At 54.5% G+C, this 24,666-nt stretch overlaps 3 protein-coding genes and 1 non-coding gene across 4 annotated transcripts; 2 read left to right on the top strand and 2 right to left on the bottom strand.

The window, feature by feature from the left end:
• Nucleotides 1-1,170: 1,170 nt before the first annotated feature.
• On the bottom strand, nucleotides 1,171-1,307 carry LOC137602189 (U4 spliceosomal RNA). Its single transcript, XR_011037140.1, has one exon. It is a non-coding gene; the product is annotated as a U4 spliceosomal RNA (small nuclear RNA).
• A 457-nt stretch (nucleotides 1,308-1,764) lies between these two features.
• On the top strand, nucleotides 1,765-5,742 carry plekhf2 (pleckstrin homology domain containing, family F (with FYVE domain) member 2). The gene is made up of 2 exons (XM_068324470.1): nucleotides 1,765-2,225; nucleotides 3,790-5,742. Exon 2 carries the CDS (start codon nucleotides 3,796-3,798, stop codon nucleotides 4,534-4,536), a length of 741 nt encoding a protein of 246 aa, XP_068180571.1. The 5' UTR covers nucleotides 1,765-2,225; nucleotides 3,790-3,795; the 3' UTR covers nucleotides 4,537-5,742.
• A 2,451-nt stretch (nucleotides 5,743-8,193) lies between these two features.
• On the top strand, nucleotides 8,194-23,299 carry dennd4b (DENN/MADD domain containing 4B). Its single transcript, XM_068323136.1, has 29 exons — nucleotides 8,194-8,331; nucleotides 11,029-11,349; nucleotides 11,552-11,807; nucleotides 11,879-11,948; nucleotides 12,022-12,191; nucleotides 12,261-12,502; nucleotides 12,575-12,641; nucleotides 13,234-13,292; nucleotides 13,825-13,969; nucleotides 14,437-14,612; nucleotides 14,693-14,793; nucleotides 14,950-15,165; nucleotides 15,236-15,381; nucleotides 15,463-15,596; nucleotides 15,673-15,787; nucleotides 16,074-16,280; nucleotides 16,366-16,494; nucleotides 16,724-16,868; nucleotides 16,948-17,103; nucleotides 17,920-18,142; nucleotides 18,212-18,485; nucleotides 18,562-18,660; nucleotides 18,790-18,965; nucleotides 19,058-19,199; nucleotides 19,266-19,481; nucleotides 21,430-21,526; nucleotides 21,591-21,756; nucleotides 21,832-21,890; nucleotides 22,481-23,299. Exons 2-29 carry the CDS (start codon nucleotides 11,033-11,035, stop codon nucleotides 22,624-22,626), a joined length of 4,449 nt encoding a protein of 1,482 aa, XP_068179237.1. The 5' UTR covers nucleotides 8,194-8,331; nucleotides 11,029-11,032; the 3' UTR covers nucleotides 22,627-23,299.
• LOC137601115 (mucin-22-like) lies at nucleotides 19,488-21,421 on the bottom strand. The gene is made up of 2 exons (XM_068323137.1): nucleotides 19,852-21,421; nucleotides 19,488-19,671 (listed from the first exon to the last, which is right to left on the bottom strand). Exons 1-2 carry the CDS (start codon nucleotides 21,419-21,421, stop codon nucleotides 19,565-19,567), a joined length of 1,677 nt encoding a protein of 558 aa, XP_068179238.1. The 3' UTR covers nucleotides 19,488-19,564.
• Nucleotides 23,300-24,666: the final 1,367 nt, after the last annotated feature.

The raw sequence follows: 24,666 nt of genomic DNA, 5'->3' as shown, positions 1-24,666 counted from the left end.
GATGACACCTAGGTTCCTCACAGTGGTTTTGGCCTCAAACGTGATGCCATCCAAGGTTATTACATCACTGGGCACTACATCCCTAACAGTTTTTGGGCCGAGCACAACAACCTCAGTTTTATCAGAATTGAGATGCAAAAAGTTATTGGTCATCCAATCTTTAATCCCTTTGATACACGCCTGTAATTTGCACAACTGGCTGACTTCATCAGGTTTAATCAAGAGATATAATTGCGTGAAAGTTGATGGAGTGTTTCCTTATCAAATTACCCAGAGGAAGCATGTACAAGATAAACAGTATTGGACCAAGAACCGAGCCTTGAGGAACTCCATAACTAACTGTAGTTGACTGAGAGGAGTTGTTATTAACGTGAACAAACTGGGAACGGTCAGTTAAATAGGACTTAAACCACATCAGTGCTGATCCCTTAATACCAATTGTTTGGTCCAGACGTGCCAGAAGAATATTGTGGTCAATTGTGTCAAACGCCGCACTGAGGTCCAAGAGAACCAGTATAGAAACAAGTCCTCTGTCTGAAGCGGTTAGAAGGTCGTTGCTAACCTTGACAAGTGCTGTTTCCCTACTATGATGTTCCCTGAAACCTGACTGGAAATTCTCAAATAAACTGTTGGATTTAAGGAAATCACATGACTGATTAGTGACTATTTTCTCCAAGATCTTAGATAAAAACGGGAGATTTGAGATGGGTCGATAATTATTTAGAACAGTAGGGTCCAGGTTAGGTGTTTTGAGAAGTGGCTTAATTACAGCTACTTTAAAGGACCGTGGTACATATCCAGTAGATAAAGACATGTAAATTATATTAAGGAAGTGGTTGCCAAGTAAAGGTAGGGCTTCTCTGATGAGTTTAGTTGGAATTGGATCTAACAGACAGGAGGATGGTTTAGCTGAGGAGATTATTTTAATCAGCTGACTAATCTGTATTGGAGAAAAGACCTCCATGGAACCAAAGGGTTCAGGAGTCAGCTGTGTGTTTTCCGGATCTAAGGGACCTAAAGAAGGACCAGAGTTTGAGGATAGGACACCATTAATTTGTCTCTGATGAGCAGGATCTTATTGTTGAAGAAATTCATGAGATCACTGCTGTGGAGACTTGATGGAATACTAGGATCAAATGTGGTTTTTTGTCAGTCTGGATACAGGACTGAACAAGAACCTGTGATTGTTTCTGTTGTCCTCCATTAATGATGAATAACAGGCTGCTCTAGTGGGTAAAGTTTTCAACTAGCAATAATCGCGCCTGGGATAAACCTCGTAGGCTACGATACTGCCACTGCAGAAAGCTCTAGTGGAATGAGTGCCTTCCTGTATTTATGTAAACCATCTTGCCACGCAGAGCGTTGTTCTCCTAGTTTAGTAGAACGCCATTTCCTCTCAAGTTTTCTTCACGTCAGACGTCCAGTTTAAGTTCAATGTAAGTGATTAAAAGAACTTTAACACTAAAAATAAAATGTGTTTACACGTCACGAGCCCTTTGCTTCAGATTATCAAAAGAAGTACGTTCTATTTGTCCTAAAAATTCATTTTCTAGGCACTCCTCATACAAACAACCTCCACATGCAGCATAAATATGCTAATATTTATATATTATCTGTGGAGTCAGAAAGGAAAAAACATCAGATAATAGAACCAAAGAAAAGGTGCAAAAACGAACCGGAACGTGTTTAATGATGACTGGACCGGTCATAGAACATGTTTAATGATGACTGGACCGGTCATAGAACATGTTTAATGATGACTGGACCGGTCATAGAACGTGTTTAATGATGACTGGACCGGTCATAGAACGTGTTTAATGATGACTGGACCGGTCGTGATCTCCCACCATCAGGTGGAGGTGCGTGAGGCGTTCACGGTCCTCCGTCCGGTCCCCCGACAAACAGGCTTTGCTTTGTTTGTTCATCTTGAGTGTGTTCACACACACCTCCGCTAACGACACACCGCGGGCGCCTCTGCCGTCCCCCCCGGTGTTTCCACGTCGGTTAGGCGGGACCCGGGGTGTTTCCGCTCCGTTCAGGTGTTTCCTGACAGAACCTCCGCAGCTTCCTCTTTTCCGAGCCGAGCAGCGGTCCGTGAACGCGGCGCCGCCATATTGTTTTGCTTCGGGCTCGCGGCGGAGCTTCCGGTGCTCAGACGTCTCCGGAGGCCGGAGCTGCTTCTGCCGGATCCTCCGCGGCACAGCGGGCTGCGAGCGGCCCAGACGGTGAGGGGGCCCGGGGTGAGGGGGCCCGGGGCCGGGGTGTCCCGGCGGGGGAGTCGGTCCGGTGTTTCTGTTGTTTCCGAGCCGCAGCTCGCGCCGTGTTGTTGTCATGCTAACCGATGCTAACGGGCAGCTAGCCCGGTCAGCGGCTCCTGCGGTGGGGGGGGGGCTTCCGGCCGGGTAGAGGGGCTGTAAGCCGCCCGGGGGGCGGCGGGGCAACTTTTTCTGCCCGGTGGCGCACGCGACCAACTTTAAACTCGTTCCTGCTCGAGAGGCGCGCGAGCCCGAGGCGCGCGGGCGTCCCGGTTCAGGTCCCGGTTCAGGTCCCGGTTCAGGTCCCGGTTCAGGTCCCGGTTCAGGTCCCGGTTCAGGTCCCGGTTCAGGTCCCGGTTCAGGTCCCGGTTCAGGTCCCGGTTCAGGCCCCGGTTCAGGCCCCGGTTCAGGTCCCGGTTCAGGTCCCGGTTCAGGTCCCGCGGGTTGTTTGTTTGTTTACTGAAGTTGTGTCGGTTGGGTTAGGGTTTGTTTGGGGGCTGTTGGCGGCTGTGGGGTCAAAGGTCAGGCTGACGTCATCGTCTTGTGACGAGTTCAGCGGACTTTGAAGCGGCTGACTTTCATGTCCGGCCCGGTGGCTGCTGGGAGATGCAGCTTCAAACCAGCTGCTGGTTTAGGGGGTGATGACGTCACTGCGTCGGAGAATAGCTCACGTGACGTCATTAATACGGGTTGGACCTGCCGTTAAACTCCTGGAGCCGTCAGGAACTACTTCCTGGTGGCGGCGGCTGTCTGAGGTCTCCTGGCTTGTGATTGGTCAGGAGCTGACTGGGCGCCGAACCAACAACCACCTGACAGGTCGGTTCTGGGAGGAAGCGCCGTCCGCTTCCCTCCAGGAAGTGAAAACAGACAGATTTGATTTCCTGACGGGTTTAGAGACGGCGTTCGGCAGGAGGTGTCCCCCTCCCCCCTTCCTCCTCTCTGTGTTGGGCGAGCTGGAACCGGTTCCACTGCTCAGGAGGGCGGGGCCGCGTGACCTACCTGCTGGGTAATGGTTTATAGGACGTGTGTGTGCTGGCTCCTAATCCTGTGAGTGTGTGTGTGTGTAATCAGATTACCTGTGAGGAGGGAGCAGCTCCTAATCCAGCTCCATTTACACACACCCAGGGGGAGGAGTCCCGTCTCCTTCAGTGTTGGTCGCTTTCAAACCTTTATTGGATCTCCTGGTTTCCATGGTGACCCAGACTGTGTGTGTGTGTGTGTGTGTGTCTCCTGGTTTCCATGGTGACCCAGACTGTGTGTGTGTGTGTGTGTCTCCTGGTTTCCATGGTGACCCAGACTGTGTGTGTGTCTCCTGGTTTCCATGGTGACCCAGACTGTGTGTGTGTCTCCTGGTTTCCATGGTGACCCAGACTGTGTGTGTGTCTCCTGGTTTCCATGGTGACCCAGACTGTGTGTGTGTCTCCTGGTTTCCATGGTGACCCAGACTGTGTGTGTGTCTCCTGGTTTCCATGGTGACCCAGACTGTGTGTGTGTCTCCTGGTTTCCATGGTGACCCAGACTGTGTGTGTTCCAGGTGAACATGGTGGACCGGCTGGCCAACAGCGAGGCTAACTCCAAGCGCATCGCGGTGGTGGAGGGCTGCTTCGGCGCGGCGGGGCAGCCCCTCGCCCTGCCGGGGCGCGTGCTGATCGGCGAGGGCGTCCTGACCAAACTGTGCCGTAAGAAGCCGAAGGCGCGGCAGTTCTTCCTGTTCAACGACATCCTGGTGTACGGGAACATCGTCATCCAGAAGAAGAAGTACAACAAGCAGCACATCATCCCGCTGGAGGGCGTGACCATCGACACGGTACCCGACGAGGGCGAGCTGCGCAACGGCTGGCTCATCAAGACGCCCACCAAGTCCTTCGCCGTCTACGCCGCCACCGCCACCGAGAAGTCGGAGTGGATGAGCCACATCGGGAAGTGTGTGAACGACCTGCTGCAGAAGAGCGGCAAGGCGCCGGCGGGCGAGCACGCCGCCGTGTGGGTGCCCGACTCGGAGGCCACTGTGTGCATGCGCTGCCACAAGGTGAAGTTCACGCCCGTCAGCCGGCGCCACCACTGCAGGAAGTGCGGCCTGGTGGTATGCGGGCCGTGTTCCGACCGGCGCCACATCCTGCCCAGCCAGTCGTCCAAGCCGGTGCGCGTGTGCGAGCACTGCTACCTGCAGCTGACGGCGGGAGGCCCCGCCCCCCGTCTGGACTCCCTGGGCCGGCCGGCCCCGCCCTTCGGCGGCGCCAACCTGTCGGACGACGACGACGAGTACGACAGCAGCGACTGAGGGGCGGCACACCGGACGGGCCGCACCACCTGTCAGGACACGGTGCTCAGGAGCTCCGCCTCCTCCTGCTGATGTCACTTCCTCTTCCTCTGCTCCTTAGAACCGCGCCCTGTGGGCGTGGGAGACAACCTCGTCGCAACCTTTTCACACGAACACGATGGTCCGTCCCCGCCCGCTAACACTTTTCCAGCATCATGACCTTTGACCTCTGTTGCCCCCTCGTGCCTTAAAGCCACCCGACCTCTGCTCCAGAAAGAGGAGCACTTGTTTTCTACATGGTCCCCGGATGTCAGAGGGCGTGTCGGGCTCCATGAGGAGCTACCCATGTGACCTTTAGTCTGGTTCTGATTGGCTCTGCTCCATCCTTTCCAATCAGCAGCCAGCAAATCACCAGCATTCTGGATTCGTCTGGTTTTAACGTGTCAATAAAGTTTGAATGTTGACGAGTTCATCAAAGGGGCGTCGACCTGCAGGTGTCATCACAGCGTGGCCCCGCCCCTTCCTTTTGCTGGACTCTCTTCCTCTTTTTCGTGAGCGGTACTTTCCCAGTGAAGGCTGGTCATGTGATGTGAGGTCATGTGATCAGGAAGTAAAGCAGGAAGTGAGTCAGCGGCCCGTCTTGTTCGGGCCACTCAGCTCTCAGATCGTCTGTTAATCGGGGGGGGGGTTCCACCTGAGGGCTGCTGGGAAATGGCCGCATCCGTCCAATCAGGGGTCGTGAGGCCACGCCCACCAGCAGGAAGTGAAGCACACTACATTTACAGACAAAGTGAGGGGGTGGGGCCAGCAGCAGACCAATCAGGGCTTCTCTTCTGCAGATTTAAGTTGTTAATGTTTATGTTGATTGATTATTAATTGATTAGAGGGATTATTAATTGCTAACCAGCTGACCCGTCAGAGGGGACGACCCCACCCAGAAGCACAACGCCATCACAACCGGTCCTGCCCCTGACTGGGCGGGGCTATGTTAGGGTGACGCCCTGGGGGGGCGGTTGTTGTTCTCTGATGGGTTCATTTTGTGTTGGTGGTTTTCTTCTACTAAAAAGGGCTTCAGTCAGAATGAATGTAACCCAGCATATAGACCTACACCCCGACGTGAGGGGGGGTTGGTGTAGACTAGAGGACAATACCCCCTGCCTGCAGGAGGGTGTTGTGTTGATGCTTTAACTTCTGAATTCTTTCCTCAATAAAACAAACTGATCAACACGTCCTGGAGCCGATCAATATTTCAAGGGGGTGATCAATAAGTCGATTTGACAGTTCTAACTAAATACTCCAAAGGGAGGAGTCTGTGTTCACCACCACGAGTGGGCGCTGCTGCCCCGACACCGACAGGAAGTCAGCTGTCAGTCCATGTTTGTAGTCCCACACCGACAGGAAGTCACCAGAAGTCAGTAGGTTTTCAATAAAGTCACAAAAGGAAGTGAACCCAGAACCTTCCTGCTAAAGCCCCGCCCATTGGAACCCAGCCCCGCCCACACCCAGTTAATACTACACACCACAGGTAGACACACCTGCACCAGTTTCACTGTTCCTAAGCAAACAACACAGGAAACAAAGAGATGGCTTCAAAATAAAAGCATGAGAAGTCTGGAGATCACATCATCCTGGATAGTGATGGAGGAAAGCGCGACTTCTTCCTCCGCCTGTTCCTTTGATTTCGGGTAGTGAGGATGTTGGAGGTCCGAATAAAGGCTGGAGACGATGAACAGTCCTTCGAAGCTTTATTACAGAATATTCTGGGACAGGAGACTTACAGACAGGAGCTGCAGCGGTGCAAACGAGTGCAAAGATAAGAGAGGATCACACACCCTTTATACTCTAAAAGACATGTCTGTAGGCGGTGAATCTATGGTTTAACCTCAACACACCTGCTCTCAACAGGTCTTTCCTGGTTTCAGTTGGTACATCATGACCTCCAGGCGTTACACCAAAACGTCAAGTTGACAGTTTTACAAAATTATCTAAGAATACAGCATTAATAATCACACGGAAATTATCTCAGGACACTGACAGTCATACAAGCATTTCCAAACATGGTCAAACAGTAGATATATCCATCCAGAACCTTCATGACCTCAGACAGCCTGGGGCCATCCTCACGATTGAATGATTTGAGACACACACACACACACAGATATATTCATACAGAGCCTTCGACCCCACTTTCGGACTCGAAAGAGTCCGACACCCAGAAAAGCAATCACACAAAAATAGTACCAGGGGGGTCATCATCAGGTCTGGGACTATCAAAAAGAGAAGACAGGAGCATCTGGTCATCAGCTGCTGGGGGAGTAATTGCACACAAAAGGGAAGCATGCAGAAGAGGAACCACTCAGGACAAACAGCCTAAGATGAGAAGCAAAATGATGCCAATAGGGATCAAAACTTTTAGACACACTGACCATCAGGACCAGTGGAGAGCCAATCAAACGGAGGAGTAGGGTTGCAAGTTACGCAGTGCAGCCAACGGTGGTTCGATGGACTCATGAATTTAATCTGGAATATAAGTACATGTTTGGTTAAGAGTACACATAAAGGGATTAGGGTCAGGGGTTAGGGTCAGGGGTTAGGCTTAGGGGCTAGGGTAAGGGGGTTAGGGTTAGGACCACACCGGTTAGCCCCCACTTCTTACACGCCACCTTCATCAGAAACTGCGTCTGTAACGGAGCTGGGTGGCGTCGTTCAGCATCGGTGACCCGTTATTGCTGGAGGTCACCCTGACTCCGCCCACACGTCTCTGGTGTTGTTTTTTGACGTCCTTGGCACCAGACCGGAGGGTCACCGGTTCAAGACCCGTGTGGATTGTGAACTCGTGGTAGAAGGTGTCAACTCACCTCCTGCCGAGGTGCCCTTGAGCAAGGCACCCCCCCTTACAAGTTGTTATGGTGCATCCCACACCTCACCACTCTACCCCCATCATCAGCATAACTACAGCCTCCCCCAACCCCCCGTGTGTGTGTGTCTGTGTATGTCTGCGTGCGTGCGTGGGTGTGTGTGTGTGTGTCTGTCTGTGTGTGTGTGTGTGTGTGTGCGTGTTTGTGAGTGTGTGTGTGTGCGTGCATGCGTGTGTGTGTGTGTGTGTCTGTCTGTCTGTCTCTGTGTGTGTGTGTCGGCGTGTGTGTGTGTGTGTGTGCGTGTTTGTGTGGGATTGTGTGTGTGAGAGTGTGTGTGTGTGCGTGCGTGCATGCGTGTGCGTGTGTGTGTGTCTGCGTGTGTGTGTGTGTGTGTGTGTGTGTGTGTGTGTGTGTGTGTGCCTGTATGATAGATTTGTGTGTGGGAATATTTAGAGTGGAAAAAAGTATTTTCCCTCTGGGAAATTACTTAATAATAATAATAAAAATAATAATAATAATAATAATATTAATGGTATTATTATTATTATTATTATTATTATTATTATTATTATTATTATTATTATTATTATTATTGTTCAGGTGAACTGACACTCACCGCCTTTAGAATAACATTTCATAAAACTACGTGTAAATATTTTATTATTTTACATATTATTTAATGTTTTGTTTGTTTCTAAGCTGTACTACATATAGTATTCTAAATGTTCACCTAACTTTAAAATGAAAGGTTTCGTGATCAAAATAAAGGTCCGAGAGAATCCCGGAAATCAGACTCTTATTTTGAAGCTACACACCGGAAGCTGCCCGTCGTGTCGCGAGCTTTGCAGCCGCCGCGGCTCCGGGGGCTCACAGCGAACATGGCCGTCACTCGGGAGGGGGCGAGCTGAACATGCTCCTTCCAGCTCCTTCCAGCGGGACGAACAGTACAGACACGCAGGTAGGACGGCCGGTCCGCCGGTACCGACCGCCGCGGCCTGCGCTCGGCCCCGGTGCCCGTGACGTAGCAGCTAGCCGGAGGTTAGCTAGCTGGAGCACCGCGGCGGCCAATGTGAAACCGCACGTCAGTCAGCGCGGAGCGGGTGTTTCCATTACCGGACACCCGTGTCGGCGGGGAGTCACGACGGCAGGACTTAAAATAGAAATATAAAATATAAAAAAAATATATATAAAATATATAGAATATAAAAATGTAGAATATAAATGTTAACGGATTTGACTTGTGTTCAACATGCAGTCCGAGTCGGACAGATTACTGGTCCCTGAAGGGGAGTCCCTCACACCCCCCTGGTTTACCAGCAGCGTCCTGCTGGCGTGACGTCAATCGATGTGTTTATTGTTTATTATTGAGGCTGCGCGCGAGAAATAAATGAAGCAGACGAGAAATAAACAAACCAGACAGACGTAAACAGAGGGGGTGGGGGTGTTCGTGTCCGACAATGGAACCAGGCCAGCGTCAGTCCACCTCAAACAGACGCAGGCATTCGCGCACGAGCCGCAGCGACTTCAGTCGCGTGAGTCTAATTTTAACGAACAGGCGCGAGCGGATCGGTGACCGGGGCCGGTGTCACCTGTCCGGTACCGGAACCCCGGGGCGTTAAATGTCCCGGCAGCTGCCCGGGCCCGTTGGAGGGGAGCGGAACACCGGCGGAGCAGCAGCCGGGCGTCCGGGCGTGTTGTCCCGGTGGACAGCGAGGGCCTCCAATCAGGACACGGGATCAGGTCCTCCAATCAGGACACGGGATCAGGTCCTCCAATCAGGACACGGGATCAGGTCCTCCAATCAGGACACGGGATCAGGTCCTCCAATCAGGACACGGGATCAGGTCCTCCAATCAGGACACGGGATCAGGTCCCCCTGGGGACACCTGGTACCTGCGGGGGTGGTGGGTGCGGGTGTCCTGGTCCGGTAGAAGGCTCCGCCCCCAGGGGGCGGGCTCTGATGTGTTGTACATACATTGAGGCGGAACAGGAACCTGTCCTGTCTCCTCCATCCGCTGACAGTTTCCATGGTTACCTAAGTCTCAGACGTCATTGTCCCAGTGAGGGGGGGTTCACCTGCCGGCGCTCTGCTTCCTGTCCCGCCCCCCCCAGAGGGTGTCTGCGGGCCACAGGCGGTGTGTTCCTGGTCCTCAGCGTGTCCCAGCATGCAGTGGGAGGCAGACAAACAGCAGACGAGCCAACTGCCACCAACCGTCCTGCAGGCTCCGCCCCCACATTCCTGCTGTGCTGACATCACACAACGCCACGCCCTCTCTGAGGACGATTGGTTGTGATTGATCAGTTTGTGATGATCTGGTAGTGATTGATCTGGTAGTGATTGATCAGTTAGTGATTGATCTGGTAGTGATTGATTCTTTATTGTGTGTTGTGTTGTGGAGCTGGTCATGTGACCAGCAGTGATGTCACTCCTCGTGTTGTCATTGAGACGATGTCTCTGGTGTGTGATGATGCAACGAGACAAAGAGCTGCTCCTCCTCCTGCCCCCCATACCCCCCGTCTGTGTGCTGGAGCTGGTAAATGAAAGCTGTGTGAGTGTGTGTGTGTGTGTGTGTGTGTGTGTGTGACCTCCTGTGACGCGTCTCAAACTGTCAGACCAGAGCAGAACACGTTAACACCGGACAACCCCTCAACCCGACAGGGGACAGAACGAGGCAGCAGGTAAACGTGTGTGTGTGTGTGTGTGTGTGTGTGTGTGTGTGTGTGTGTGTGTGTGTGTACGTGTGTCTGTGTGTGTGTGTACGTGTGTGTGTGTGTGTGTGTCTGTGTGTGTGTGTGTGTACGTGTGTTTGTGTGTGTGTACGTGTGTGTACGTGTGTGTGTGTGTGTGTGTGCGTGCGTGTGTGTGTGCGTGTGTTTGTGTGTGTGTGTGTACATGTGTGTACGTGTGTGTCTGTGTGTGTGTGTGTCCATGGAAAAACTCCTGGTTTGGACCAGCTGGTCTGGTCATGGTTCTGGTTCTGGTCCTGGTCCTGGTCCTGGTCCTGGTCCTGGTCCTGGTTCTGGTCCTGGTTCTCTGGCACCTGGATGTGCTGCTAGCATCAAACAGGAAGTGTGTGCGCGTGAGGTTTCCACTGTTACACCAGGGCTGTGAAACAGGAAGTGGCTGTGATGAAAACAGCGGTGTCAGCGCCGCTGTCCCCTTTAGGCCCCGCCCTCCTGAACAGGAAGTGAGCGTTCAGCTGTGTGATCAATTGGCTCCAGCAGATGTTGGACTATTGATCAGCAGGTCCAATCAGACGCAGCACCTGATCGATAGAGAGACGCTCCGTCTGACAACCAGGAAGTCACCGACCAACAGGAAGCAGGCTGCAGGGCACTTCCTGTTCCAGCTGACCTTTGACCCCGAGTTTCTTCCGCGTCCTCCTTTTTGTCCTCGTTAGCGACTCACTGTGACCTCTAACCCCTTGACCTCGCCACCCAAGGTCAACCTGAGTCCGACACATACACATACACACACACACACACACACACACACACACACACACACACACACACACACACACAGAGACACACACATACACATACACACACACACACACACACACACACACACACACACACACACACACACAGAGACACACACACACACACACACAGACACACACACTCTGACCCCCCCTCTGTGTCTCTACAGCGTCATGATGGAGGACAGGGGCCCCCAGCTGGTGGACTACTTTGTGGTGGCGGGGCTCGACCCTGGGGGGCCCTGGAGGCCCCTGGAGGAGGATGGGCGGGGCTCCGGTGGAGCGGGGGGGGCCCGGGCCGTGGAGTCGGTGACGGACCTGGCGGTGATCGCCCGGGGGCTGGGGGAGGAGGTGCCGGAGGGCTTCACTTGCATTGAGAGGACGCTGGGGGGGGGGCACTCGGCCGAGCTGAGCGCCGGCCTCCTCAACAACCCCCACCTGTACCTGTGCTACCGCCGGGGGCGGGACAAGCCCCCCATCCTGGACCTGGGGTGAGTCTGGTTGGTCAGTTCGGGGGAGGGGGGCTGTTATCATGGAGACGTCACTGACGGGGGGGTTCTGTTGGAACTCTAACACACACTGACTCTGGCCTCGCCAGGCGGCTAGTGATGCTCTGTCTCCATGGTAACCGCTGTGTGGAGTGTCACCTGATGCAGGAGGAGGCCTCTGATTGGCTGCCTGTTGCCCCTGCAGGGTGCTCTATGAGGGCAGGGAGGCGCTGAAGCCGGGCTGGTACGTGATCGAGACCACGCCCTACAGCCGCTGCGCCAGCCTGAGCGCGGGGGGGGCGCCCACCGCCCACCGGGTGTTCCTGATCTACCGGCGCGCCCCCGACCCCCAGGGGCTCCACACGCTGGGAGTCACCGACATCGCCCTGTTGCTGCCCGGCAAAGGGGAGGTGGCCCCCCACACCTTCTGCCGCGTGGACAAGACCCTCAACACCAGCATGGTGAGCCCGGGGGGGCACTTCCTGTCGCCCTTCACAATAAGAGTCTGATAACGTCCTCTCTGTGTCTCCAGTGGGGGCCGGCGCTGTTCGTGTGCTACAAGCGCGCCGTGGCCAAAGCCAACGCCCTGTCCTACCGGGCCAGTGAGTACCATCGGCCGCCGCCGCCACCGTCCTTTAGAGCTAGCCCCATGCTAACCTGCTAACGTGCTAACAGGCCTGCTCAGCCGCTACCCGGAGGCGGACCTGGAGGCGTTCCCGCTGCCGGCGTCGGTGCCGGTGTTCTGCCTGCCCATGGGCGTGTCGGTGGAGAGCTGGCCAATCAGCACCAAGTACCAGCTGCCCGTCTTCTCCACCTTCGTGCTGACCTCCGCCTGCGGGGACAAGGTCAGCTGACGGGGGGGACGCGTGGGGGGCCTTCCCCCCTGAGGTCTGACCCTCCCCTCCCTCCTGCAGGTGTACGGCGCCGCCATCCAGTTCTACGAGGCGTGTGCGGGGGAGGGGCTGTCGGAGCAGCAGCGGGTGCGGCTGGGGCTGCTCAGCGTGGTGGACCGACGCCCCGTCGGGGGGCGGAGCCTGCAGGTGCAGAAGAGCATCTGCGTGCTCTCCCATTGGCCCTTCTTCAGCCTCTTCCAGAAGTTCCTGACCTTCGTCTACAGATACTCCGTGTCGGGCCCCCACGTGCTGCCGCTGGAGAAGTCAGCCCCCCCCCGTCTGACACCCTTCAGCCGTGTGGAGGCGTGTTCTAACCCGTGTTTCTGTCCCTCCAGACACGTCTCCAGCTTCATGCACAACGTCCCGTTCCCCTCCCCCCAGCGGCCGCGCATCCTGGTCCAGGTGAGGAGGGGGGACGTGTGTGGGGGGCTCCAGACCCGCTGGTTTAGCGGTCCTTGGGGGGGCGTGGCCCCTCAGGTGTCCTCACGCTGCTTCAGCTCTGCTGGAGCTTTTCAAACCGCAGCAGATCAACGTTCATGACTCACTTCCTGTTTCGACAGGAAGTAGGTGGTGATGTGGTCGCCGCCTCAGCAGGGGACACACACTGAGGTGTAGAGTTAGAATCAGGAAGAAGAAGTGATGGGGGGTGATGTCATTGAGGAGGAGGAGGGGTTTAGCCATCAGCTGGAGGCGGAGTTTAATCTGAAAACTGCAGGAAGTTCTGAAATGTAAAGATTCTGGTCACCATGTCTGTTAACTGGGGTCAGGGTCATGGTCAGGGTTACTGGGGGGGTTAGTTGTGGTTCGTCCCACCTGCAGTCAGAGCTTCAAGCTGGTTGAAGAACAGGAAGTAGTGAAGACAGACAGAAGGACGGACAGACGTTTGGGGAGGAGCTAACTGGGGACTCACCGGTCTGGTCAGGGTCAGGGTTAGGGTCTGTGACCTCTAGACCAGGAGGCGTGTCCCTTTCTGACTCTGCCCTCCCACTTCCAGCTCTCGCCGTACGACAACCTGCTGCTCTGCCAGCCAGTCTCCTCCCCTCTACCAATCAGGTGAGTCCATTCAAGGTAGCCTGCTGACGTCATCGATGACATCATCGATGACACTGTCCCTGATTACAGTGATCACACGTTCCTCGTGGTTTTTAATGCGTTCCAGGAAACACCGGTGAAAATTGAAATTCTTATTATTGATGGTAACTGAATCGTTTCTGACCCCCCCATTCTTATATTAAACCTGAACCCCCCCATTGTGATATTAAACCACCTTCTATCTGTTACCTTTAAACACGGTTGACTGTTTAAAACAGTTTCTGTCATAAACTGAGGTTCCGTGAGAACGCAGCACACACATGATGCTGTCAGCCAATAGAATGTGTGTACGGTGTCACGTGACTGCCTAGTAAAAATCCTGGATGAGGTGAAGTCGTGAACCAGTGAGGGATGACTAGTCTGTTCTTCATCAGTGAGCATCGTCCCCCCGTGACCCGTGTTTGTCCTGACCCTTAAACCTGTGTACCGGTTCTGGTGTGTACCGGTTCTGATGTGGCCCGGCCCTCCTGACCTGCGCTCTGCACCCCGACAGTGGCGCCAGCTTCCTGAAGCTGCTCCAGAACCTGGGTCCAGAGCACTGCTGCACTCTGCTGCTGGCCGTCCTGACAGAACACAAGCTGCTGCTGCACTCACTGCACCCCGACGTGCTGACCTCTGTCAGCGAGGCACTGGTGTCTGTGAGCACACACACACACACACACACACACACACACACACACACACTCACACACAGAGACACACACACAGAGACACACACACACACACACACACAGAGACACACACACAGACACACACACACACACACAGACACATACACACAGAGACACACACACACACACCACACACCACACACACACACACACACACACAAAGACACACACACACACACAAAGACACACACACCACACACACACACAGAGACACACACACAGACACACACACACAGAGACACACACACACACACCACACACCACACACACACACACACACCACACACACACACAGAGAGACACACACACAGAGAGAGACACACACACACCACACACACACACACACACACACACACCACACACACACACCACACACACACACCACACACACACACACACACACACACACACTCTGACCGTCCCTGTGTCCTCAGATGACCTTCCCCCTGCGCTGGCTCTGCCCCTACATCCCACTGTGTCCGCTGCAGATGGCCGACGTCCTCCTAGCGCCCATGCCCTTCATCGTGGGGGTTCACTCCAGCTACTTTGACCTCCACGACCCCCCCACCGACGTGGTGTGTGTGGACCTGGACACCAACACCATCTTCCAGTGAGGGGTGTCCACCGACAGACGTGTGTCCACGCTCCTCCTGAACCCAGACAGTGAACGTTCCTCTCCTGGTTTCTCAGGTCGGAGGACAAGAAGCCGTTGTCATGGCGATCGTTGCCCAGGAAACACGCCAAAACTCTGTTCAACACCCTGACCAGCCTCCACAAGACGCTGGAGAAGAGTGAGTGGACGGTCACATGACCGCCTGTTCAAAATAAAGTCATCACAGCAGCGACCCCCCCAAGCAGGAAGTGATGCTCTGTCTGGGTCCTGCTGCATATCCACTCACTTCCTGTGGGCGTGGACTCACCTTCCTGTCTCCTCCTCCCCGCTGCAGTTTGCACCCCCGGCCAGGAGGAGGCGACGCTGGAGTTCCTGCTGACGGACTACGACCAGATCTACCGGCGCCAGAAGCAGCTGGAGCTGGAGATCCAGGAGGCGTTCCTGCGCTTCATGAGCGTCCTGCTGCGCGGCTACCGCAGCTACCTGCTGCCCATCACGCAGGCGCCGTCCGACACCACCACCGACTGCAGCTCGCTGTTCCACCTGCAGGGTGAGCCCCCCGCGGCACGGCCCCGCCTCTGACCTGCCGGCCCCGCCTCTGACCCTGTTTGTGACCCCAGGCTTCCTGAAGTCTCGGGACCGGACGCAGCAGAAGTTCTACGCCCAGCTGACCCGGACCCAGATGTTCACGCAGTTCATCGAGGAGTGCTCCTTCGTCAGCGACCGCCACGCCTGCCTGGAGTTCTTCGACGAGTGCGTCCAGAAGGTGTGTGTGGGGGGGTTCAGATCAGGGACAAGCGCCCAGCAGCTCTGAGGCGTCTGATTGGTGGAGGCGTGTCGTCACCAGGTGGACGTGGAGAAGCCCGAGGACGTGAGGCTGATCGATCTGGACGAGACTCACAGCGGAGAACACACCGTCTTCATCATGCCCCCCGAAGAGCCGCAGGAGCCCGACGGGTCCGAGAGCCCCGCCCTCTACAGGTAGGACCCCACGTCCACAGGCGGGTCCACGCGGGTCCCATGTTCACCCAGTCCTCAGGACCGTCTCTCTGTCCAGCTACGAGACCTTCCCCGTCCTGAGGCCGGAGCTCTTTGACCGACCCCAAGACCAGACCAGGGCCCCCGCCAAGGGCAGCGCCCCCAGTAGCCCCGCCCCCAGACGCACAAAACAGGTAACATTGAGAACACATGCTAGTGTTAGCTTCACTAGCAGGACGACACCAGTGTGGTGTGGCCTGTAGCTTGGGATGCTAATGTGGCTAACAGCTGTGGAGCTGCTGATCCTGCTGTCTCTCCCCTGATGGGCGTGTCTCTCCCCTGATGGGCGTGTCTCTCCCCTGATGGGCGTGTCTCTCCCCTGACGGCGTATCTCTCCCCTGACGGCGTGTCTCTCCCCTGATGGGCGTGTCTCTCCCCTGATGGGCGTGTCTCTCCCCTGATGGGCGTGTCTCTCCTCAGGAGATCAAGCTGGCCCAGAAGCGGGCCCAGAAGTGCTGTGCGGCCCCGGACATGTGGTCCAGGTGCCTGCTGGGTCACTGCTACGGGCTCTGGTTCATCTACCTACCCACCTTCGTCCGGGCGGAGAGCGCCAAGGTGCGGGCGCTGCACACCGCCTACGACGTCCTCAAGCACATGGAGAACCGCAAGGTGGTTCTTCCCGATGAGGTGAGTGTGGTCTGGACCTCTAGGGGGCGCCGTGGCGTTGCGTCAACCTCCTTCTGATGTGTGTGTGTGTGTGTGTGTGTGTCAGGTGTGCTACCGGATCCTGATGCAGCTGTGTGGTCAGTACGGGGAACCGATCCTAGCGGTTCGGGTTCTGCTGGAGATGAAGAAGGCTGGAATCACACCCAACACCATCACCTACGGATACTACAACAAGGTGATGTATGCGTGGTGGTGTTTGACTGTTGTTGTTGTTTTGCTGTTGTTACTGTTGTTGTGGCTGTTGTTTGGTTTTTGTTGTTGTGGCTGTTGCTGTTGTTGTTTTGCTGTTGTTGTTTTAGTAGTAGTTGCTGTTGTGTATTGTTGTTGTATTGCGGTTGTTGTTTTGTTGTTTTTCTATTGTTGTTGTTGCCCCTCCTTTTTGACCAGACTCCTCCCGTCCACAGGCGGTGCTAGAGAGCAAGTGGCCCTCCTCCAGTCAGGGGGGGCGTGTCCGCTGGGCCAAACTGAGGAACGTGGTTCTGGCCGTGGCCCAGTTCAGACAGCCAATCAAACAGCGGCAGAAGAGCGGCTCGCTGGGGTCACATGGAGGTCAGGAAGCGTTAGCTAACTACCCATCATTCAAAGCGTGGCGCTTGCACAGCTAACTAAAAGTACCTGTTCTTCAAAGACACCCCGATGGACCCCGAGCACAAGCTCTGCCCCCATTCTGCCCTGATTCGCCAGTCCAGTTGGAGTGGGCTGTCCGAGAGCTCCAGTCACGAGTCGCTTCCAGGGTCGCTGACGAAGAGCACCAGTCTGAACAGCATGAAGACGCCAGCCGACAGTAAGAGTCACGTCATCATCATCATCATCACCATCATCATCACCATCATTATTAACATCATCATCACCATCATCATCATCACCATCATCATCATCACCATCATCATCATCATCATCATCATTATTAACATCATCATCATCATCATCATTATTAACATCATCATCATCATTATTAACATCATCATCATCATTATTAACATCATCATCATCATCATTATTAACATCATCATCATCATCATTATTAACATCATCATCATCATCATCATCATTATTAACATCATCATCATCATTATTAACATCATCATCATCATTATTAACATCATCATCATCATCATCATTATTAACATCATCATCATCATCATTATTAACATCATCATCATCATCATTATTAACATCATCATCATCATCATTATTAACATCATCATCATCATCATTATTAACATCATCATCATTATTAACATCATCATCATCATCATTATTAACATCATCATCATCATCATTATTAACATCATCATCATCATTATTAACATCATCATCATCATCATTATTAACATCATCATCATCATTATTAACATCATCATCATCATTATTAACATCATCACCATCATCATCATCATTATCATCATCATCATCATCATCATTATTAACATCATCATCATCATCATCATTATTAACATCATCATCATCATCATCATTATTAACATCATCATCATCATCATCATTATTAACATCATCTTCCTCATTGGACGGTTTGTTCTCAGCCTGTCTCTTCTCTGATTGGTCGCTCGCTGTTCTTCTGTCTTCCTGTCCCCTCCAGAGGTCCAGCTCTGTAGGACCGCCCTCCGCGGCGCTGGTACCAACGGCTGCGTTGACTCCGCCTCCCGTAAGCCTCCACTGGGACGCAGAGACGGAACCACCCCGCCCCTGGCGCCCCCCGGTGGCATTCTGGTTCAGCGGAGTCAGGTCTGCCTCTCCACCTTCTACAAGGACTGTGCTGAGTCAGCACCGGACTGCTGCCACCCGGCGGAGAGGGGGGGCAGGTAGGACTGCTACCCACCGCTAACCGCTGCTGACTGCTAACCGCTGCTAACTAACCCCGCCCCCCCCAGACCTGCAGGAGGTCGGGACTCGGCCAGCAGATCGAAGGCGGTGGACGAGAACTCCAACACGGTGGCCTCGCCCAGCCGGGGGGGTCTGGCGGGGCGCCTGCAGCAGCTGCTGACCCCCACCAGACACCGGGGGTCGGTCCGCCGCGCCGCCAGTGTGGGCGAGCGCCGGCCGGGGGCGGGGCGACGGGTGTCGGAGCAGAGGACGTCCAGGAAGCTGCAGGTGGCCGAGACGCTGCTGAGGGCCAAGGAGCGGCTGGTCAACGCCCCCTCAGAGGTGGGACCGCCTACAGCCACGCCCACTGACGCAGCCGCCAATCACAGCCGCGACTGACCCACCGCTTGTCTTCCAGAGTTCACTGTCTGTAGGAAGTGATGTCGACTCGGACACGCCCACTCCGACATTCCCTCTGCGCAGCTCCTGGGACAGCCAGGAGGGGGCGGGGCTAGAGGTAAGCTGACCACGCCCAGAAAATGAGCTAAGGTTCTGTCGTAACGTCCTCCCCTCTGTGTAATTCCTCCCCTCTGTGTAACTCCTCCCCCTGTGTAACTCCTCCCCCTGTGTTGACCCCGCCCCTCAGGTGCTGATGTCCAGCTGCTCGCCCTGCCTGTCCTGTGATTGGCTGGTGTACGATGAGGAGATCATGGCCGGTTGGACGCCGGACGACTCCAACCTGAACTCCTGCTGCCCGTTTTGCTCCGCCCCCTTCGTGCCCTTCCTGAACGCCCAGATCTGTGACCCGGGTCCCGTCAGCAGGTACCCCCCCCCCATCTGATGTGGTGGTGCTGAGGCTCCGCCCCCAGAGGCGATGCTAACTCTGTCCTGTTGACTCCGCCCCCTGTGGTCAGCGTGGAGCGCAGCGCTCTGAGCACGGAGGAGGAGGCGGGGGCCCCCGGGGGCGAGGAGGCGTGGCCCCGCCCACAGTGTAACGGTCTGAGTGAAGACTCCTCCTCTGAGACCAGCAGCTGCTCTGAGGGCCGCGCCCCCATGGTAAGCTCCGCCCCTCACTGGTTCACGGCCCCTCCCCCCACAGTGCTCATCTCCGCCCCTCCTCAGGTGGGCGGAGCCCCCCAGGTGACAGTGGCCTACCTGAGCCCCCTGGTGCTGAGGAAGGAGCTGGAGAGCCTGCTGGAAAATGAGGGGGAGGCAGTCCTGGGCCACGCCCACTTCCTTGAGAAACACCCAATCCTGTTCTGGAACCTGGTCTGGAGCTTCCAGCGCCTGGGGTTGCCTAGCAACCTGCTGCAGCTGCTGGGGGGGCAGTTCACACAGGTGAGGGGGCAGCAGGAAGAAGGTCACCCAGTGACCCAGACTGGTGACCCGCTCTGATTGGTTCTGACCTGTTGTGACCCCTTCTAACCCGTATGTGACCCGGTTGTGATCCATTCTGACCCGTTGTGACCCTTTGTGACCTGTTCTGACCCGTTGTGACCCGTTGTGACCTGTTGTGACCCGTTGTGACCTGTTCTGACCCGTTGTGACCTGCTCTGACCCGTTGTGACCTGTTCTGAACCGTTGTGACCCTTTGTGACCTGCTCTGACCCCTTGTGACCTGCTCTGAACCGTTGTGACCTGCTCTGACCCGTTGTGACCTGCTCTGACCCCTTGTGACCCGTTGTGACCTGCTCTGACCCGTTGTGACCCTTTGTGACCTGTTCTGACCCGTTGTGACCTGTTCTGACCCGTTGTGACCTGCTCTGACCCGTTGTGACCCGTTGTGACCTGTTCTGACCCTTTGTGACCTGTTCTGACCCGTTGTGACCTGCTCTGACCCGTTGTGACCCGTTGTGACCTGCTCTGACCCGTTGTGACCCGTTGTGACCTGTTCTGACCCATAGTGACCCTTTGTGACCTGTTCTGACCCGTTGTGACCCGTTGTGACCTGTTCTGACCCGTTGTGACCTGCTCTGACCCGTTGTGACCCGTTGTGACCTGTTCTGACCCTTTGTGACCTGTTCTGACCCATAGTGACCTGTTCTGACCCTTTGTGACCTGTTCTGACCCGTTGTGACCCGTTGTGACCTGTTGTGACCCGTTGTGACCTGTTCTGACCCGTTGTGACCTGCTCTGACCCGTTGTGACCTGTTCTGAACCGTTGTGACCCTTTGTGACCTGCTCTGACCCGTTGTGACCTGCTCTGAACCGTTGTGACCTGCTCTGACCCGTTGTGACCTGCTCTGACCCCTTGTGACCCGTTGTGACCTGCTCTGACCCGTTGTGACCCTTTGTGACCTGTTCTGACCCGTTGTGACCTGTTCTGACCCGTTGTGACCTGCTCTGACCCGTTGTGACCCGTTGTGACCTGTTCTGACCCTTTGTGACCTGTTCTGACCCGTTGTGACCTGCTCTGACCCGTTGTGACCCGTTGTGACCTGCTCTGACCCGTTGTGACCCGTTGTGACCTGTTCTGACCCATAGTGACCCTTTGTGACCTGTTCTGACCCGTTGTGACCTGTTCTGACCCGTTGTGACCTGCTCTGACCCGTTGTGACCCGTTGTGACCTGTTCTGACCCTTTGTGACCTGTTCTGACCCATTGTGACCTGCTCTGACCCGTTGTGACCCTTTGTGACCTGTTCTGACCCATTGTGACCCGTTGTGACCTGTTCTGACCCGTTGTGACCTGTTCTGACCCGTTGTGACCTGTTCTGACCCATAGTGACCCTTTGTGACCTGTTCTGACCCGTTGTGACCTGTTCTGACCCGTTGTGACCTGTTCTGACCCGTTGTGACCTGTTCTGACCCGTTGTGACCCGTTGTGACCTGTTCTGACCCGTTGTGACCCGTTGTGACCTGTGCTGACCCGTTGTGACCCGTTGTGACCTGTGCTGACCTGTTGTGACCTGTTCTGACCCGTTGTGACCCGTTGTGACCTGTTGTGACCCGTTGTGACCTGTTGTGACCCGTTGTGACCTGTTGTGACCCGTTGTGACCTGTTGTGACCCGTTGTGACGTGTTCTGACCCGTTGTGACCTGTTGTGACCCGTTGTGACCTGTGCTGACCCGTTGTGACCTGTTGTGACTTGTGCTGACCCGTTGTGACCCGTTGTGACGTGTTCTGACCCGTTGTGACCTGTTGTGACCCGTTGTGACCTGTTGTGACCCGTTGTGACGTGTTCTGACCCGTTGTGACCTGTTGTGACCCGTTGTGACCTGTTGTGACCCGTTGTGACCTGTTGTGACCCGTTGTGACCTGTTGTGACCCGTTGCCATGCCCACAGCTGGAGGGCTCCGCAGTGAGGGTAAGGCTCCTCTGGGACACCCTGACCCCCGACCCCGACCACTGGCCCCCCCTCTACGTGCTCTGGAGGATCCACAGTAAGGCCCCGCCGACACCCCCCCCCCCCCCCGTTCAGACCCTGACGGGCGTTCTCCCCCCCAGGTGGCGCCCCCGTGAGGAGCCTCCGCTGGTGGCGCCACAACCACCCCTTCAGCCTGGGCTTTCTGGAGGAGGTGCTGCGCTGGGTGGGCATGAACGAGGTGCACAAGGCCGTCACCCTGTTCCTGGAGACGCTCGCCCAGCAGCCCGGCTTGCCCCGCCTCCAGAGGTGGGCCCGCCCCTTGATGACATCACCAGAGCCAGGATGATGTCACAGCTCTAAACCCTGTTCTGTGTCTGACAGGAGTCTCTACCGGGAGTTCCTGTTCCTGACGGTCGCCGCCATGGGCAGAGACCACGTGGGTGAGTCCCCCCAACGGGGTCACCGGGTAATCCGGGGTTAATCCAGTGGTCACTCCAGTGGTTTGCTGGTTTAATCCAGTGGTTTATTGGGTTAATCCAGTGGTTTGCTGGTTTAATCCAGTGGTTTATTGGGTTAATATAGGGATTAATCCAGTGGTTTACTGGTTTAATCCAGTGATTTATTGGGTTAATCCAGTGGTTTACTGGGTTAATCCAGTGGTTTATTGGGTTGATATAGGGATTAATCCAGTGGTTTACTGGGTTAATCCAGTGGTTTATTGGGTTAATATAGGGATTAATCCAGTGGTTTATTGGGTTAATATAGGGATTAATCCAGTGGTTTACTGGGTTAATCCAGTGGTTTACTTGTTTAATCCAGTGGTTTATTGGGTTAATCTAGGGGTTTACTGGGTTAATCCAGGGGTTAATCCAGGGGTTTACTGGTTTAATCCAGTGGTTTATTGGGTTAATCCAGGGGTTTATTGGGTTAATCCAGTGGTTTATTGGGTTAATCCAGGGGTTTATTGGGTTAATCCAGTGGACCACTGTTCCTTGTGGGCTCTGACTTCCTCTGACTCCTCCCCCCCCAGCGGCGTTCGACCAGCGCTACCGGGCGGCGTTCTCCCGCCTCAGTGGGACTCTGGGCCAGGAGGAGCTGCGCAGGAGGCGGGTCCAGCCCCCCAGCCCCAAGGCCATCGACTGCAGGCGCAGCTTCCACCCGCCGCTTGAGTGCTAGGGGGGGCCACGGCTCCCTACTGCCCCCCACCATGGACACTGCTTCCTGTCGCCGTGAACCCCTCAGACCCCTGGAGCCCAGAGGCCTGAAGCTTCTGGTTCTCAGTCCAGGTCACTGATTGGTCCGTCCTGTCAGACGGCTTCTAATTGGTGGAGAGACACTTCCTGTTTGGATCCAGTTGTTGTGTTTACTGAACCCTGACCCGGTTCTGGGTCCTCATCCCGTCAATGTGATCAGACCCCATCGGCTCCGCCCTCATCTATTGATCGTTCACATCATCAGGTTACGTTACTGTTCACCCGCTGGCGTCGTCATGGCGACGCCTGAAGGTCCTGACGGGGATGCTCTTAATGGGGGGGTCTGGTGGTCTCACCTGTCTGAAGGGGGGGTCTGGTGGTCTCACCTATCTGAAGGGGGGGTCTGGTGGTCTCACCTGTCTGCAGGGGGGGGTCTGGTGGTCTCACCTGTCTGCAGGGGGGGGTCCGGTGGTCTCACCTGTCTGCAGGTGACGTCAGAGGAACCGGACTGGGTGTGTGTTTTTATTGGTCCACTGATCAGAGCAGAGGCGGAGCCTATTTAAAACCTTGTGTTTGTTGTTATTTATATCCGCTTGTGATTTCAGTTGTTTGTTTTTTAAAGAAAAGCCGGAAATAAAAGACGAGCCTGAAACGTTTGTTTGTTTGTTTGTTTGTTGTGTCATTAATGAATCATCAGGTTTCATATTTAAAGTCACAGACACGTCAGGCGGACGCAGCGGGTCCGTCTGAGTTACACCGGAAATGGAACCTTCAAATTAGAAGGTTTATTGAATAGTTAATTGATTTACTTTGAAGGGAGATTGAATCTCATTAAAGAAGGAATAAATCTGTAAAATCTGATCATAATTCCTGCGGCCCGGAACCGATTCGGTCCACAGGTGTTTGTTTCTGTTCACCAGCGCTTTGAACCGGAATGTTTTAACAATCGTTTTGTTCCGAACAGAAACAGAATTATAACGTTTCCGGTTTTGCGTTCCACCATAAACTGACGTTCTTGAACCGGTTAGAACAAAGAATAAAGTTCCTGAACCGGTTAATAACGTTCCTTTTAATATAAATATGGAGGTTCCGTATTTTCCGCACCATTAGACGCGATTAAAGCCTTAAAATGTCTCAGAAACCAACGCTGCTCCTTCTGACATGAAGCGTCTTCTGTGTTCACTGAGTTCACCAATCTGAAGAAATGTTTCTGTGACGTCAGTCAGAGATCCTCCAGACCGACCACTGTCCACCGAGAGGACGTATGACGTCACTACGTACGCCGGCAGCGATGGACCAATCAGAGGACGTGACGCGAGGCTCCGTCCGGCACACCTCCGGTAGGTACCGGTATGGGGGGGATACCGGGACTGGACCGCAGGTGTGCTGGTAACCACATCTGATTGGCTGAAGACCCCCGACGATGACGTCAGCGATGGATGAGAGACGTGAACACAGGTTTACCAGGACTGGGGGCAGTGCAGAGGAGTTACCCCCCCCAACAGGTGGAGGATTGTGGGTCCTGGACTAACGTGTCTGCTCAGACTTCTGTCCGATGTTTCTCTAAAGCATCATTACCGGACAGACCCCCGGAAACCAGCCGGTCAGCGGGGGAGAAACTACCGACAGATTCAATGCAGACCGGAGACGAGGACTTCAGGGATTTACTACACATTTATCACTAAATAAAGACATAGAAACATTTAAAAATAATGTCGGTGTGTTTCTTAAATTTAAACACGTAGTACAACACAGTCCAACCAGTCAGCTGTTTGTTCCGTTAACAACCATGAACCAATAATGTGGGCCGTGTGTAAAAGTAGAGAAAGAAACTCCGTTATTTAGACGGAGCCTCTTCAACAAGGAGCTGAATGGGGCTCAAAACACGGAAACTGAAGGACTTTAAATAGGAAACTAAAACAATTAGTTTATATACTATAGACTATAATTATAGATATGCCCCCACCCTCCAGTAAACAGAACCACAGCACTACACCTCTGCTTTATGACAGTTATATCATGG

The sequence above is a fragment of the Antennarius striatus genome, chromosome 9, assembly GCF_040054535.1.
Source record: "Antennarius striatus isolate MH-2024 chromosome 9, ASM4005453v1, whole genome shotgun sequence".
In the NCBI taxonomy this organism is placed as follows: Eukaryota; Metazoa; Chordata; class Actinopteri; order Lophiiformes; family Antennariidae; genus Antennarius; species Antennarius striatus.
Note: the sequence above shows the minus strand (reverse complement) of the source record. Positions and strands in the feature narration are given on the sequence as shown.